The 19,105-nt window shown below is 37.2% G+C and overlaps 1 protein-coding gene across 1 annotated transcript; it reads right to left on the minus strand.

Moving 5' to 3' along the window:
- Nucleotides 1-804: 804 nt before the first annotated feature.
- Nucleotides 805-18,737, minus strand: LOC146471142 (vacuolar protein sorting-associated protein 26C-like). The gene is made up of 11 exons (XM_085121183.1): nt 18,581-18,737; nt 16,839-17,033; nt 16,220-16,318; nt 15,367-15,447; nt 14,136-14,213; nt 13,884-13,964; nt 12,237-12,306; nt 10,888-10,914; nt 6,493-6,515; nt 3,793-3,895; nt 805-2,307 (listed from the first exon to the last, which is right to left on the minus strand). Exons 1-11 carry the CDS (start codon nt 18,632-18,634, stop codon nt 2,225-2,227), a joined length of 894 nt encoding a protein of 297 aa, XP_084977309.1. The 5' UTR covers nt 18,635-18,737; the 3' UTR covers nt 805-2,224.
- Between the last annotated feature and the right edge of the window lie 368 nt (nt 18,738-19,105).

Raw genomic sequence — 19,105 nt, forward strand, 5'->3', positions numbered from 1 at the left:
GCTATGACAGCGAGAATTACTGGAATTTTAACTTCATATCAGTTTAGCCCTATTTTATTATAGGTAATACCATGTAATCGTGTGAGAATACCGAATAAATTGTAGTTGTTGTTGTCTGAGATAGCGTCAGGAGCGACCCAGCCAATACCTCGGTCAGCCATTTGCCCCCGTCCACCAAAGATTTCTCTGTTCGAATGAACAGCTCTTACTTAGACGAAAGTTGCATTCTTCATCTCAGTGGGGATTTCACTTCGATCGCACGCCTCCACATTTCGAGTTCGACGTGCAACGTAACTGTACTGTGCAAGTTCAACTAAGTTCGCCCCGGCCATTACACAATTTTTCAAAAGAAGAATTAGGATGCGTTCGATTGACCCTATTCCGCAACAGGAAAACATACGATGGCAAGAAATCTCTCATAAAAGGTTTTAGGAGTTACTAGAGAACGAAATGGCTCTTAAATTCTCATGTGTCAGCGATAGTTTGCAGAATTGGCCTCCCAAATTTCTTAAAAAGAGAAATTTAACAGCTATTCCGCTTATCCTTACTTTTGGAGTGGACCAGAAGTATGGCCTCATGATAACAGATACATTAGTTTTTCAAGTTAAAAAAGGCCAGGTAAAGTGTAGATAAGCTTAATATAAATATAAGCTTAAGCTTATGGAAAAACGTGTCTTACCGCATATAAATTTCCTCAACACCAGTGATACTGAAAATTTGGTCATTATAAAATACTGACTGCGGAGTACCGGGACAACGGACTACGGACTGCGTACACGGACTCGATCACGTTTATTCCACATGTACATCATTCTCATTTATTCACCTGGCTTAAAATATTCCATCACGTTTATTTCAATGTTGTTATTCTTACAACTTATGTTAAATTACTGCTTATTGTTTCAATAATAGTTAATTTTTTGTTCCATTTTGTAAACAAATATCCTTGCTGCTTATTTTTCCTTTTGCTTAATATCTACCTTAATATTTTCTTTGTAATTGTCCCTTCTCAGCTAAGTTACCAATACAAGGTGACGATGGACTATTTTTAGATTAAAAAAAATGGATCATTGCATTATGCAATTCCACAGTTCACTTGCTGGCTATCTATCATCTCATTTCCAATGCACGCTATTAGAATGATTATTGTTAATAAATTATTATTTTACCATGCCAGAAGTTCATGTCAGTCTGTCTGTGTATGTATATGTTTGTTGTTGTTGTTGTTTTTTCAATTGTCTCAATAAAGTTTGTTACAGGGACAGACAGGACACGGTTTGACTACAGATGAATGATGAATAGATGAATATATTTTAACTCTTCATTCCATTTATTTATTTTTACCTTTATTATTATTACTTTTCTTTTTCTTTCTTCGTTGTTCAAATGCTGCCTATGTTATGTGGTTGAGATGCAGCATTTAAAATTCCTTGAGGAAATCTCCATCTTTTAAGCCCCAGGCTTCTTCTAGATTTCCAAGCACAGGCCATTTTCCTAGCTGTTTGTTACATCTACTTTAATTGTATTTGTATTTATCACTTTTTTGCTATGCAACTATTGCTTTCTATTGTAAATTGTACCAAGTGGAAAATGTAAATAATAATAATAATAATAATAATAATAATAATAATAATAATAATAATAATAATAATAATAATATTTTTGCCATTCAGGGTTCCTGTTGCGAGCTTGTATAAGGATCCCTATGAAGAGACTAAAAGTCATAATCAGGATCACACTAGTCTAAGAGACTCACCCAACAGATTGGAGTCACCACTTATGGGATATGAACAAGTTTGAAACCAGCTCTTTAGTCATAAACAGTTTACACATGAAATATCTTTATAAAAAAGGCATCAAATTTGTTGTTTTGTACAAAACAAAACTGCAGAGGCTGATACATGCACAAAAATGTAATAACAATTTATTCATAATCTCCACTATAAAATGTACAGATATATACAATTAAACTTTCATTAGAAAAACTGGATTAATTAGAAAAAAATGAAGAACAGCTCCCTGTAAGCTCATTGGCCAAAGACTAGTCTTTGGAGATCATAGATCATATTACTGACAATACTGACATTTTCTACAAAGTGAATTAAAGTACTATAAAAACACATTTTAATCAGATGTTCTATGAATTGTAACTGAAAATAACAAAGATGTTCAGTTAGATCAAACATCGTTGCAGGAATGTCCTCCATCATCATTGCACTCTGCGTTAATATCTGATAACCTTGATTGGAAAGTTCTCTGTGATAAGATGATCATCTTGAAGAACTATCACCACATTCACTTCAAACTCTGAAATGCGAAAAAGAAACAAAACCAAAAATTGTCGGCTGAAATATGAAAAAGATACAAATTATATTGAAACCAAATGTCCCCACACTCACTGAACAAATAAATGAACAGATGGATGGATGCATGGGCAAGGTGTATGATTAAAGGAATGGATTGATATTTGATTGATCCTTATGATAAGCTTAAAAAGAGCTCTTTCTGAATTTAAACTTTACTAAAATTTGCTGGCAACCATAGTTGCAAGAGAGAATACAAACAATTTAGTGTATTAATTTGCAAGTTTTATTTAAACCTTGCAAGCTCATGTTAATAGGTGAACTAGGCATGGAAGAGTTGTTTTATGATGGTATAAAAGAAAAAAATGGTAGTGATTGTGGCAGGAGGCAAGTAACATACCAAATGGGTTTCATGAAACAGATAATCCTGCCCCCTTGAATCAACAGTTCAAGGTTTTTTCCCTTTTACATATCATTTACCAAAAATAATTTGAATTGTGTGGAGTGAAAAATAAGTCAAGTTCTATTGAAAAAACTGAGTAAAAAAAGAAGTATTTCTATAATTGACGTAATTGCTTTAAAAGTCTTGGGAACATTTTGCAAGACACTGAGTGTACATAAAAAATTGTGTTAGAAAATTTGCATACTTTATAGATAACTTTGAGGTCACAAGACAGTAAAGTAATAACGTCAAATTAGCCAGTGCACATTCAAACTGGGGGTCAACAATGAACAAAATGTTTTATTCTGCTTTACTGTAGCTAAAAGAAACAAGAAATATCTAGTTTGCTGGTCTCAATCAAAGAGAGATCTTGTCCCTCGCTGAAGACCTTTAAAGTAGGCATGTGCAAGCATGACATTAGCAGGCTCCTTACAAATGAATGTAGTGACTGTTGTCTCTGTAATTTTTAATAGTGTCTAATTTTTTAACCCCGGTAGTAATAGTGGCTAATGTCTTTGCAACTTTTTACTTCTACTTATATATTTACAATTTTATAACTGGTCATGTATATAAATTAATATAACATTTTAAATCTTATCTTAGAATAGGTGTGCCCAATAAGTATGGAGGGATTTTTTTCCCTCAGCTATTTTTTTGGTTTTCCTAATTGAGTTTATAATAATAAATGTGATTGATCAATATTGATTGATAGACGTGATCAATCAACTGTAAGTAAGTAAGTATGAAATAAAAATCAAACTACATGACATTATGTACATTTTATGGATTTAGATCCTGCACGATTTGCAGGACTGTTACTTAAATTTTCAGCAAAATCCTGTTTAATACTTTCTGGCCCATTTTTAGTTCTGCTGGGATCAAAAGTAGGTAAATAAAATTGACATGCTATTAGATGAACTAAGTTTGTGCAAGGTTATAGTTTTCCTGTAAATATTTAACAACGGTTTTACATGTTCTTCTTTCAATATCGATCTCGTCGTTCTTTTATTTTGGCATTGTTTGCGTAAAAACTGAAACTCTACTTACCAATTTTGAAGTTTGCAGTGGTTAGGGTAGGACATGTGAAGAGACGAGGAAAAATCATGTAAATTGGAATCCTTAAACCACGGCAAACATCTCCTTCTGCAATCTGACACAAATAAAAACTGATCTTGATGTAATAAATGTGTAACATTATCAGATGCTGCCTTTTTAGTTTAGGGAATGATCAACATATTGGGGAAGCTTGAGAGGCTTAATAGCCATAAACAGCGGGGATTGTTGGGTTCCTGGAAGGTACCACCATACCGCCCCCAAAAAACTCTCCATTTCTTAAGCCCTGGTCAAACAGTGCATGATAAGTCAATGATAGCTGATGATAATCAAAACTATCATCAACTATTATCAACTATCAAGCAGGTGGTCAAATGGCTCAAAGACTCTTGTGATAGCTGACGAAAATTTGCTATGAGGCGCCTAGGTGTAGGCGCCTGCCAAATTTGTAAACATTGCAAACAAAACTTTGCATGTATTTATTTTTTGTGACGAAACTGATCAGCAGCCTGCTTCGTTTTCCTTCAGTTGTAACGGGAAAATCGATCTACAGTGGAGAAAACAGCTGACCAAAAATTTATCATCAATTATCATGCACATGGTCAAACAGGAAAAACTATCACCAACTATCATGAAGAATTTGAACACGCTCAAAGTGAATGATAGTTGATGATAGTCAATGATAGCCCATTATAGTTGGTGGTTAAATGAGCGCGAGTTTTAACTATCATTACTATTATAATTATTGCAAGTGGTTACATACACCCTATATTATGTGTGAGCACTAAACACTAATTAAAAATCTGCTTTAAGAGTCCATTTACTTATCTTTTGATGCTGTTGCTAGAGAAAAATTGGTTTACTGTAACTCAGCAAATTTAGTCAATATTCATTTGACCATGCCCATAGTCAAATGACCCAAAACACAAAAATATGCAGCAAAATACATAGCAATTTTTCAAGAATTTCTGTTAGCACATACATTGTACTGACGTTTCACAGAATAATTTTTGTAAAGACAACCATCCCTTTTTGCATTTCGATGAAGATTTAAAAAATAAAGATTGAAAATGTGCTCATTTGAAAATTTTTTTTGCTTCTCAGTTTTTTGTTTTTTTTTCCTCACATTTTTGCATATAGAACATTTATGTTTCAACTGAAGGGAAACAGCTTCTCTTTTGATTTCAGTCACAGGCAGTTAGACTTTTTTCTCAGTGAAAAGTGTTGCACTAGAAACTGAATGGCGAGGTCACTAACCTTCAAGTTCCGAGCACAACCTACATTACTTTACATTGTACAGTCTGGAGTGTGGTTATAATTTCTGAATTCCTTTATCAAAGAGGGGGGCAGATCTTGTTGCTCAGCCTTTAGTAGGAGTGACCCTTCTGTGTCTCCCATAAGCCCTGCACTCTTTAGTCTCTTTGGGGAGCTGAATTCAACTAGAGATATGATGGCTTCTGAAGCCATACTCTCTACTGGGGACACTGACTCAGGAACGTTTACTTTTTTTGAAGAAAATGGATTTTGTTTCTGAAAAAAAGTGTTCTTTTGTCCTGGGTCTATATTTGCTTTTGTCAAAAAGTTTTTCTCAGCGTTTCTGACATACTCTTCTCATTAATTCAGTGAAAACATGGCTGTTATCATTTTGATGTTGTATTTGCCTTTTTGATACTTTATTATTGGCCACCGATCACAAAGTTGTTGCACAAAGTCGCATAATTTCTTTCCAAACAAAGTTCAGTCTGCTGCATTTTATCAGTAAAGGTTTGCTCTATACATTCATTATGAAATTCTTACAAGTGAGGTCAGCATCTTCCTGAAATTTGAAAATTAGCTTATTGGAATTCTGTCGAGACTAGGTAGCTACATGTACGTTCCAAAAATATTAACTGCCTTAATCCTTTAAAGGTTTAAAGCCAAAAGACAAAATCTCTACACCATCATGCCAGAATGCATGTATTTCGAAAGAACCCTGGAAAATGCTGATGTTTTCAACTTGAGAACAGGATGGATATAATTTTCACAAATTTTTTGTTGTTGTTGAATGAATCCACACATGTTAGCCAATTTTAAATTTTTTTACTCCTCTTTCTTCCTTCAGTTTTAAATTCCAAAAACAAATCCACACCAAAACAAAATGTTTCAGCTATAAATGAGAATAAACTAAGAATATCAACTGAATAAGTGTGAGTAGCCCAACAAGTGAGCAAACTGAACTTCAAACCTGGAGAAAAAGGGTGTGAAAATGTTGTTTGTGAAAAGGCAAACATGTAGCATGTAGCAACTGTGTAACTCATCAGTGAGATAGGTAAATGTGCCCTTAATGTTTTTGTCCCACTAACATTCAGCACACAAAATCTGTAGTAAATGAAAACCTATTTACAAGTAAGTTAGAAATAATACAGAACCCTCTTGTGTGCAGGACTCGTTGGTACAAGAACACTACACAGGGATTAACGTCCCAAGGACTGATGTCAATATTTATCATCTGGAGCAGGCCATGCAAAGGGCGGATCCAGAACAATTTATTTGTGCTGATGCACTGAGCCATATAAATCTTGTCCCCCAGATTTCACTATTTTGTACAACCTGGAGCATTTGAAGTTGTCTCTGTTAAAAGCACCATTTCCTTGTTGGTGCCTAGGAACAAAGCCAACAATGCATGGCAACAAAAATATGCATCAAATTTCATACCTGAATATTTTGAATTTCAGTAGCTGAGGAGAGAAGCAGAAGTCACATTCAGTGTATTTCGCTATTGTTTGACGTTTTGATTTCTATTCTGGGGTCTTCTGATATCTAGCAATGAACACCCTTTGGCATACTTATAATTACAATAAATTTTATATATAGCACATACATGTATACAATATGATGAATAAAGATAACCAAGATTGTGTGATTGTGTTAAATTATATCTAAAAATGCACCACTTAAGCTCCAATTTTCTTTTTGGATTTCAGCAACGCTTGCTAAGATCTGCTTTTCCCATATACATGTAGCCATAAAGTGCGCAAAACTACCTCTGTATTAGGAGGCAACATCCTTATGATGCTTTAGGACTTAAGTGAGCATGAGGCATTTGACTCACCATTACATTTGATTGACAATAATGTCAGAATTTAACTACTTATCTCACACTACACTGGTATATAACTAGCTTGTAACTGTCTGTTTTAATAAAGTGTTGTTGTTGTTAGACACTGAAGTGGTTTTATCTCGGGTGTTATTTTATCCTCTCCCAATACTGACCAGTATCTAATATCTCCTTACAATATCAACAAAGTCATGAGAATATATTAGAAATGATCACCAAGAATAAAATGTCTTGACCTTTAGATAAATTCTCCCGGCTAGCATGAGAAAAAAGGAGTCAGGTCTGGTCAGGTCAGGTATTTGTTACCTCATGGTACTGGTGACTGGTACAGGCTACCTGCTATTGTTGAACCATGTTAGCCAGTACTACCTGTGTGCATGGGTAGGGTAGCTGGCAACTTAACTGCACCCCCTCCTCCCCCCCTCCCACATCCACATTGTGTGGGTGAGGAGGGTGGGTGGACATCCAGCAGGACCTGTTAAAGGGCAGATGAGCTCATTCTGAACCAAGGGCTATCCACAGCAGTAAACCCTGTCACAAGTCTGGACTGGAGCCCCATAGGTGGTTCGCTGGCTTTGTATCCTGTCAACCTTCCGGTAGCTCCTGCATCCCTGTTTATCTTTAGTGGTCTCAACTCTTCCTGCTACTGGAGATGGATCAGTCATTAAGTCAGAAGCAGTAAAGTCCCCCATATAGTCACCAAACTTGCTAGCTTGTGGAAGGGCCTAAACAACCACTTCATGTCACTTCGACTTCCCCTGGGTCAGAACAAGAACATGACCATCATCAGCACCTAAGCACCTACCATGATTAACACTGAAGAGGGACCCTTATCACAGCCGTCCCAAAGTCTGGGAGACTCATTCTCCATGATGATTTCAATCTTAGGGATGACACAGACCACCAAATTCAGAATGGAGTGATCAGCCCTCACAGAGAGGGGAATGTAACAGCAATGGCCTCCTGCTACTAAAAATGTGCTCCATACATGACCAACAACTTCTTCTTAATAACCAACAAATGGAACATCCTGGATGCATCTGCAATCTAAACATTGGCACTTATGTTATAATTAGGAGGAGGGAGCGAGTATGTGCGAGGGCCATATGCGGTGCTGACTGTTTGACTGACCACAGGCTGATCATGTCCAAAGCAAAACTCCAGATCCTGCCCGAGAGACAGCCACAGGGCAAGAAGTTCCTCAAGAGGCTAGAATGCATGTATCAAACCTCAAGCAGGAAAGGGTTATGGCTGGTCTCTCAAGTGACCTGGACAAAAAGCTAGACGGCTTGCAGTTAGGTAGCTCCCCTGTCAAAGTGGACTGATCTGCTCTTACAGATGCCGTCTATTTAACTGCTTGTGAGCATCTGGTTCCCACACGGAGAAAAAAACAAGGATTGGCTCATAGAAAACTATCATTATGATGAAATCGCATCCCTCCTCAATGAAAAGCACCCCTCTTCATAGAATCGCTATGAATGTCCCCACATAAACCTGAAAGAAAGCAGCCATCACCACCTTCCACATGGAAGTCCAGGCCAAGTTACACAAGATGCAGGATGACTAGCTCAGCAACATAGCTGACTAGGAAAACCAGGGGTATACAGACAACAAAGACTCCAAATGCGTCTATGCTACCCTGAAAGCTGTGTACTGCCTATGGCCCTCCAGCTCTTCCACCCTCCTCAGTGCTGACGTGACAATGCTCATCACAGATCAGCCAAGATCCTAGGGAGATGGGCTGAATATTTTGATGCTGTTTTGATCATCCTTCCTCCATCCACGAGGAGGTCATTCAACGCCTTCATCAGGAACTTGATGCACCACCTAACTTTAAGGAGACTGAAAAGGTCATCTATCAGCTGTTTAGTGGAAAGAGGCCTGGTGCTGATCAATGCAATACCTGCTGAGGTATGCAAGTTGACCTGTCCTCATTCAGAAACTGTTGGGCATCTTCCGGTCCATGAAGGACCAAAGTGTCATACTCTAGGACTTCAAGAACACCTCCATGGTGCACCTCCACAAAAGAAATATATCACTGCTGTCAATCGCCCACAAGATCCCTGCTAAACTCCTCCTCGACTGCCTCACTCAGCTCATGTTGAACGGGGTCACCTCCCAGAGAGACAGTGCAGCTTCTGCGCTGGAAGAGGAACTGTGGACATGATCTTTGAGGCTATGGCTGGACAACTCCAGGACAGATACCAGTTCAAAAACAGAACAGGGGCCTCTATATCACCTTTGTGGACCTTAAAAAGGCCTTTGACACTGTTAGCAGAGAGGGTTTCTGGAAAATTATGGCCAAGTACAGTTGTCTGAACTGGTTCATCACCATGGAACATCAGTTTCACTCCGGCATGATGGCTTGTGTGCTGGATGACAGAAAAACCACTTCTGTACCCTTGCCAGTGGCCAATGGAATGAAACAGGGCTGTGCACTGGCACCCTTAGTCTTCAGCATGATGTTCTCAGCTATGCTCTTTGATGCCTCCCAAGAGATTGTGGAAGGAATTAAAATTAGACACAGGTCATACGGGAAGCTGTTTAACCAATGCCACTTGCAGGCTGTCACCATAATGAAAGGGACAGTGATCAAAGACTTCCTCTTCGCTGAAGATTGTGCTCTTAACACCACCAGTGAGCAGAAAATGCAAACGTGTGTCAATAGGTTTTCGCCGGGCATGCAACAACTTTGGTCTAATCATCAGTACTAAAGAGACCAAAGTAGTGTACCAGCCAAGCCCTGGAAAATCACACAGTGTAAAAGAAACCCAATATCACAGAATTGAAAGGGACTGTGCACAATGATGTGGACAGGTTTGCCTACCTAGGTAGCATTTTGTCTCGCCAGGCCAACATTGACGAAGGAGTTGCAGAATTGCCAAACTGAAAGCAAGCAGTGCTTTTGGGCAGCTCCAAACCAACATCTGGGAACACAGAGGCATCACCATAAAAACAAAGTTGAAGATTGATCAGGCTGTAGTGAGCACAACACTTCTATATGCTTGTGAATCATGGACTATCTTCAGTAGACATGAGTTGGCTAAACCACTTCCACACATTCTGGCTTCGTAAACTAACGAGATGGTAGGACTAGATTCCTGACACAGAAGTTCTTTCTTGAGCTGGCATACCCAGTATTCGCACCCGCCCAGAGAGAGCACAGGCCAGATGGGCTGGACACATTCTGCATATGGATGATCAGCAGGTTCCAAAGGTGCTCCTATATTATGGTGAACGGGTGGATGGCAAGCATGCCATCAGATGAACCAAGCCCAGCTTCAACGATAGGCTGAAGACAACCTGAAAAGCCTTGAAATACCCACAGAATCCTGGGAAAACCTGGCAGCTGACCGGTCTTCCTGGCTTGAGGAAACTTGGTTCAGAGCTTGCGCAGTAGTAATGCAGAGCTGCAGCTGAGAACAAGCACACAACAAGAACAGCCAGAGAGGCCAATCAGGTTTATGACGAATTTTCAGATTAATACCAGAAATCTGGGTTTGGAAATATAAATTCAACTCCTGAAAATCAGAAGAAGACTTGAGTTGTACACCCGTATTTGAATTCCAATACATGGAAAGACAACACTGAAGTCTGGCATCAAAGTCTTACACAAGTTCTTTCAAGTACTATATTTTGAATAGTTTGAGCATCTCCTTTAGTTGTTTCCTGTCATTTGAGTTGTTAGTAGTTGCCAAACAGTGGTTTTCTTTACAGTCATGCACACTGTGTCTCCTGAAAATATTATCTGTCAAAATGCAAACTAATGTATCGGATATGACCAACAAGATGCAAAAAAGTTGTTTAACGTGAAGAAAAGCTTTCTTATCCGACTGTCGGCCAACAGTTGACCGACAGTCTGTGGATGTGAGCTCTTCTTCACAATTACCAAAAAGTTTGCAACATGATGTCTCTATTGTTGTTTCTGTCAACCTATCACAAGATTTTTAATATTTGTATTTTATTTCTTTTGTCACACAAAATATACTTACCATCTTTTGAGTATCCTTCTGCACAACCTGAGTAAAAAAACACCAAAGGTAAGGGTTTACAAAGATGATCACAGTTGTATATGCAAACAGTCTCATATTGACCTATACATGTATACTATCACCTTCAGCAGAATTTTAACAAAAAATTAATGCAAAAATGTAAATAGAGAATAATAACCACCAAGGATCAATATACAAACTACATTGGAGTAGTTATCATAGAATAGGGCAGTGTTTCAATGACACATACGACTCCTTGACACAAATGAAAGTGTGATGTGAGTCAAAGCCTTGGTAAATGTGTGACTCTGTCCCTGCAAAAGACAGGGGGGGGGGGGGGGGGATCCTGATACCAAAAATTTTTGTGGATGAAAGAGACAGCAACCACCCCGCAATTATGATTGCATTCTTCAAACACAATAATCAAGTGACTTCAGAGAGAAACTGAAAGGATGTATCTGCTCCAGTTTAGTGCAGAGAGAGAAGAGAGACATAACAAAAAGAGATGAGAGATGTCATGATTCTGTAACATGTTTTGCTATGAAAGCTTAGTACCAGATTGTTACAACTGTTTGTTCAAGAGAAGATTCAATTTCTTTGTACACTAAACTCAGGATTGTCATTTAACAGTAACAAGCATGTGGATTTCAGACAGACTCTAGTCCCCTTTTAGTGTTTGTGCGAATTACTGAATTGATGTGTATATAGTTTTAAAATGTGTAAGAATAAAGGAGTTGCAATGCGGATCCAGGGGGGTTCATTACTCATTATGCTAGCAAATACTAAACTCCTTTACCTCAGCACACAGGTTTTGACAAGATTCAGCATGCAGCCACTAGAATACTCTCCTTTCTTACACTTATACTTCTCAACTACTTTAGTACAACTGTCTAAACTGGGCCATGAGATGTTCCTTAATTATACATGTAACATTATACGTGTAATTATACATGTAACAAGTTACACAATAATACTCTAGAAACTTCTAATACAGTTAATATGTAATTTTTGTAGCATACTCTGTATTACACCATTTTTGGTAAAAATTCCATTATAAATACTTAAAAACAATGAGATCTTCAAGAAAATATTCTAAGTAAAACATTAGTCAGACAATTTTCATAACATGGAACTATGTCTGGGATTAGAATGCTGTCTTGGCTGAACAAAAGCTGGTTGTCTTGGGTTAGCTGACTTACAATTTAACAACATCAAAAAAAACAATAAATTTTATGAATTGGGCTTGTTGCTTAAGCAGTGGCCTGGGTTAAATTAAATTATTAACTATGCACTACTTCAATGAATCTACAGAAAACCATGCTGCTAAATATGTAGTTTGTTGGGCTTACCACAGGTTTCTACTCTCACAAGTTGCAGTTCAATGGACTTGATTGGTTTGTCTGAGTGCACAACTTCTAGCTGTGAAGTGATAGGAAAAACATCAACCAAAAAAACTACAGATGATGTCCTTCTTTCTCAAACTGGGGTTTGAGTAAAGTTATTGTAATAGTCCCTTACCATTACAGCTCATTAATGCATAAAAGTGTAACCAATTAGTTAAGCATATTAATGTTAATTGGCAGCAAGCCAAGGCAGCAATGCACAAGAACTGACAACAATCACGATATTAAAGTTGTTTATCCATAAAGTGGGAATTTGGATTTGTTGAGTGAATAAAAATTGCTTGCTTTGTTTAGCTGCTTCTTGTTGTGCCATTACCCGTTACACATTCAACAACCTTTCTGTAGCAGCCTTTAACTTATAGAATGCATTACAAGTATATCAACTACTGTCAGAAATTACATTAACTGTAGGTTATGATCAAATAGAACGTTTAAGTTTTTTTTCCTTAATTGTGCCTGATGCCAGTTTGCTGATCAATATCTTGTGAAAAACACTTTGCGGCTACTTCTCTCTTGCCACAGCATTTAATACCCAATTTAAATTTAATCAAACAGGCCTTATGCAGTCATTTGGAAGTTTTGGGTAATTATGAAGATTAAATGGCAAGATAAGATCAGTAATAGAGAGCTACTGGAAAGGGCTAACGTGGAGAGGTTGAGTGAAGAGGTAGGAAGAAGGAGATGGCGATTCATTGGACACATCCTACTGTAGGCCTCAGACAACAACCTGACAATGACTGTGGTGCAGCCCTAACATGGACCTCAGAGGGAAGGAGAAAGAGAGGCCAGCCAAAAACAACTTGGCGGCGCACGGTAGAAAAAGAGAGGTCCAAAGCAGTGTGGCAGTCCTGGAGTGAGGTGCGCATTGCAGCGCAGGACAGGAATCGATGGAAAGCACATGTGGAGGCCCTATGCGCCATCTTGGTGCCAGGGGACAAGTGAAGTGAAGGTACATGACTGTATTTCATAATGTAAAAAAATTGCTAGATAAATTAAAAGAATATAATTTTGTCAGAAACTTCATTTATGAAGCTGTTCATTGATACAATGTATAATTATAGTTTGGCAAAATTTTCTCAAAACTGGCACACATACGAATATTGGTTAAAATGATTTAATATATTATTGACTTCTAATAGCAGAGCTTCACTTTTCTGGACTGCAAAGTTCTGCAGAGCCCCATACCCAAAGAATAATAAATATTAGGTATATCCATCCAAGTTGATTTTGATGGTCGACGGCTTGCATGTTGCATGGATCCCAAAATGTCCCCATAATTTAAATTAACACCTCTCAACAAAGCTGAATGAAAATGTCATCCACTGGTTGGCAAATAACAAGCCCTCCCGAGAAATTCAAGAAATTCATTTTAATGCCATGAAATGTTCCCAACTTGATACTTAAATATTACACACCTCTTTACACCTAGAGGGTCCAAATCATGGGATGCCAGCATACAGCATTAGTTACTCACCTCTCTCTCAACCAATATATAGGTGGAGACATTACTACCTGGACTCCATTTCTCAAACACCAAAAAAAAAATTCACTTTCCAGCCTAAAATAAGTTATGAAACTGAACCAGTAACTTACCTCTCCAGTGAAAGGTTTAGTAATAGAACACTGTGCACTGTCCAGGCAGCCCTTCACTAAGAACTTTGGAACTTTCGTTCTCTAAAAAGTATCAATCAAACAGCCCAGGTATTAAAAGAAGGATTAGGCAACAATCTTTTTTCTAACTGACAGTTGGCTACCAAATTTGGGAGGGAGCTGTTCTTCAATTTTCTTAATTAACTAGGTAAATAATTATAAATAATTATTTTATTACTGTTTAAACGCAAGTACCTCTTTCACATTTTCAAGTGACTCTGGTGTGATCGAAAACTCCACCGGCTTTACTTCTCCCTTTTTAGATGGCCCAGGCTGCAGAAATTATTAAACAAAAACTTATTTAAAAAGTTAACACAAAATTAAAGGAGGTGCATGTACATTACCACCTTTTTACATCAATTATATTTAAGGCTTTAAAGGCACATTCAGTAATCATTAACTAGTTAGTTAACTTACTAAAACTTTGCAAAAAGTAAAGTTAGCTATTGATAAAAAATACATATTGCATAGAATTCATGAAGTATAATCCGCAATTAAGCCTGGTTTTCACTAGGTCTTAAGCATTTAAGCATAAGCAGAAGCACAAATGCTGTTTTAGCAAGTGAGAACACCTGCTACATAAACATAAGCATAAGAATAACGAACGCGTTCGTTCTTTTTATGTTTACGTCACAGTTTTCACTAATGAGAATAGGGAATGACATAAGCACTTGTAAGCACAAAGGCAGTCAACCATTTTGTCCACTGTTTTGCTTAACATTGAGGGTAGCTGGTATTGAGAACTATCAAGAAACAGTTTTCTGCACGTGCGTCTGTCCTTATGCTTATGTAAGTAGTGTTTTCACTTGCTTATCTTTATGCTTATGCTCATGTCCTAGTGAAAACCAGACTTTAAAGCTAAATTTCTTTCCAGGAAAACACAATATGTCACAGTTTTCACTAATGAGAATAGGGAATGACATAAGCACTTGTAAGCACAAAGGCAGTCAACCATTTTGTCCACTGTTTTGCTTAACATTGAGGGTAGCTGGTATTGAGAACTATAAAGAAACAGTTTTCTGCACGTGCGTCTGTCCTTATGCTTATGTAAGTAGTGTTTTCACTTGCTTATCTTTATGCTTATGCTCATGTCCTAGTGAAAACCAGACTTTAAAGCTAAATTTCTTTCCAGGAAAACACAATATGCAGTATCAAGCCAAAACGTTTCTCCCATGCTAGTTCTCAGTACTACTATTTTACACTCGCAAGTGTAAGGAGAAAATAACCATTAACATTTTAGTAATAAATTATTGGCTGGGCTTAGCATCAAGGAAAAAACTTGTAAAAGCGCATGCTAATGATAGGAAATTATGCGCAGTAGCAATGCACAATGTAGTTTGATGGAATCACCTTATTGAGTAGGGTAGGTCATTGGAAATTAATAATTAGAAATAGGCATACAATAATGGTGACTTGAAGTTACAACCTTGTCCTCAACGATAAATTCAGCTTGGCTCTGAAGGTCTTTGCTCAACAATGACCTTTTCATTTCAGCTCTAAGATAATACTGAAAAAAATCAGAAATTAAAACAAACAAAGATGAAATAATCTACAACAGTTTCAGTTGTACTTCAGTCACAATAAATAACTGCTTTGTAATGTTTAATTTAGGGGGATCTTTTGAAATTACTGCTGGATCATCATCATCATGTTGTGCACTAAGGTTGTCATTTTCATAGTAAGGTGCTTGAGTATTGTGTTCAAAGTGCACATGACAGCTCATTACTATTATCCTATGAAATCAAGAACACTGTATTAAAATTACTGATTTTGATTTCAAATGGATTGCTTTAAACTAAAAATTAATAACAATATAATATGAAGAGTATAATTTTCAAGAAAACAAAATTTATTTCATGTGCTTCACAAAAATTAATGAACTTTTCTAGTGGTAGGAAATGAACAGGAGAAAAACACGACTACCCTACTGCATTGCCATTCTCCACACTTCTCTCAAAAATAAGTTCACTGAAACGTTCACCAAGTGGATTTGGATTGTGTGACATACAAAAACTTGCAACTTACAGTTAAAATTAATGCAATTTTCAAGGGCAATTTTTTGTAATATATATATATATAGTGTATGTTGTAAGTTAAAATGAATCCCTGGTTAAAATGATATCAACCTAGGTTGAATTGTATTTTCCTTTGTTTCAGATGTAAATTACCCAACCTTAACAAAGGAAAATACAAATCAACCTAGGTTGAAATCATTTTAACCTGGATTCATTTTAACCTACAAAATACATACCAAGAAGATTTTTACTTGAAACATTTACCTGGATGTTGACAAACACTCCATGATAGGTCTCATATAGTGGTTTGTTGCCTTTTGGTTTCAATGGGATCTCAAATGGAAGTTCAGTCTTGCCATTAGGTGTAAACATTGCAGTCATAAAAATCTATATTAATATCTCAGAAGTGATATATACAACCCCCCCCCCCCTCCCTCATGTAACACATCAAAGGAGAAAGAAATACTGATTCTACACTAGAATCAAACCTACAAATTTTGTCACAGTTCATAAGCTCAAAGTTGTGAAAGAGCATAAGATGTTGCACCAGATATATTTTAACCTGGATTCATTTTAACCTACAACATATAAACATGAGATAGCATTTCCAAAATGTAGGTATGTGACTTGTGAGTTGTGTCTTCAACCTCATGTGTGTATGTGTGTTGTGTGGCATTAAAACGGCTGTACATATCTTCATTGAATTAATTTATTTAGTATTTTATTCATATTAATATTTTATTTGTACTTGAATTCAAGCATTTATTTAATCAGAACTATCCTACATGTAGTGAGTTACTGGTTATCATGCATTCATGCACAAGGTTTATATATAGAGACAAACAAATATATTATTTTAAAACCAAAATTGCAGTGAATGGTATAATTTGCCAGGCTTAGCTATCTCCAGGGAGTAGTTCACTAGCTGGATTGGCTTGAGTGAGTTGTAAAATGCTTCAAATACACCAACACTTTTGGCACTCAGTTGAAGGTTCACTGCTCCTTCCATGGCAAGAGTGATGCCATTATGAGCAAGTTCCCCACGGCTCTGTACCTCAATAACACCCTTCACAATATCCTGAAAAAAAAAAACGGCAAAATGTTAACAGGAAAGTTCCAAAAGTACTGAATCAAGTCCAGATGAAAATCTAACGGTTGAGAAATCCATATTTTTAGCAAATGCAATCTGACGAAACCTTACGCTCATTCATCATAGCCTCATAATAAAATTATTATATTACAGCTGTGCAACTATTCGCACCAGGCCACTAAGAAGAAAGTTAATCAACCAATCACCTCATTTTTGAAAACAAAGAATGGTGATGTTGTTGGTTAACAGACCAATAAGATTCAAGTATTTAAACAATACATCTGAGAAAAAATTTGAAACAACCGTGAACTTACAGACCTCTCAGGACACTGTTTCATGTTCTGATTGGTCAGTGAGAGTCTTTACTTTGCACTTGAATGAATGTTTTTATTTACAAACTTTTTTGAGTTTGACGATACTTCCTAGGTTTTTGGTGGTCTTATTCGCCAACCATTCAACTCAGAGTGAATTGAGTTGGAGGAATTTGTGACAACGGTCGCTGACATTCCAGAAAAGTGTCCATATTGACTGGTGTTGGTATTAATTTTAGAGAAAATATATGAGCTTTTCGTCAGGACAAATGAAACATCTGTAATATCTTGTTGTCCTTAGTTGGGGGTTTCACTGCAAATTTGAACTGTACAATTTTTGAAGTGTACAAAATATGTTGAAATTATGACAGGTATTAATAATTTTTGTTCTTCCCACTCCTATAATCACACAGGTGTGGTAGGTTTTTTTCTTTTATCAGTGTAGAGTATTAAATAAAAAATATCTGATTTCCATTGCTTCCCATAAAAAAAAAAGTGACGCCGTGCGTGACAAGTCTAGCTGGTAATGATTTGTGTTGGCTAATGAAATCATCTGGGCCCAATTGTACGAAAGCCGATTAACGCTAATCCATGATTAAAAGTTAACTGATCAATGTGTTGCACATCATTTACAAATCATGCCAAGTGGTGTTTTCAAAAGGAACCTTACCCAAGACTCAAACTCAATTCAGTATGTATGACAGTTGTGCATGTATAATTGCTGTAGGTAGCTGTGCACAAATAGTCGTTACATTATCATTTATACATTACATTTACCATATTACAAGCATTCCCTCTACAAGGCTTACATGCTCGGATTCGGTCAGGTTCGTGAAGGTTCTTAGTGTTTCAGCTCACGGACCCCACTCTTAAAAACATTAAGACTTGGGGCTGTGGCTAAGATTGAAAGTCGAATTCAGCCCAGAGCTTGAATCATATTACTTGGAATGTAGGAAGCGTTTTCTGCCGTTTTTCTTGCATCAGCTACACTCTGAATATTGCCGTTTCTGTGAGAAATAACCCTTAATTCATTGAGCGGACATATTAAAGACTGTAAATAAATCGGAAAGTAGTCCATTTTTGTTCAATTTGATTCGCCCCATATTCGGAAAATGTTCTCCCGAAGACATGGATCTGCTACCGCCTCTATTGTCAGACACTGCACTGATATTAAACAAAAAATTAGGATACACTAATATTAGACAAAAAACAGTAACAACTTACTCCTTCGTAGTAAATCTTGTTCACCCTTTTCAGGCGAATCTCCAGAGCCGCCATTTTCCTATGTGAGCCAACAGAGACTCTCAGTCAGAGCCAGCGGAAATGTAAGTTTATAAGGTACGTACTTCATATATGATAATTATTATGTCCTCAGTTTTTAGCGGCGCGCCGCGCGCGCCGAAGCTCCAAAAATTTGAGTTTGGTTATGACGTCATTTCTGTCCATCCGTGCGACCGTAAGTCCGTACGCAATCCCACAATGGTAATACGCCCGTGTTTGTTTGGCGGGAAGTTGCATGGCGAGATGCGTTTACAACAAATTATTGTTTAAAACAGAAATGCTAAAGAACACAAAATACAAAAGCAAACAATCTGCAAGGGAACGTACCACGAAAATGTTGCAAGTATACGCAGGATCTGTGAAAGATCTAATCAGCCAAAAATATAAATGACTCAAATTTCTGCACGGCTGATCGGACTGCGTAGAAAACTTAACACGACAGCGACATGATAAAGACCAAATCGAGAA

This window comes from Pavona decussata, unplaced genomic scaffold, assembly GCF_977016875.1.
Source record: "Pavona decussata unplaced genomic scaffold, jaPavDecu1.1 SCAFFOLD_106, whole genome shotgun sequence".
Classification (NCBI taxonomy): Eukaryota; Metazoa; Cnidaria; class Anthozoa; order Scleractinia; family Agariciidae; genus Pavona; species Pavona decussata.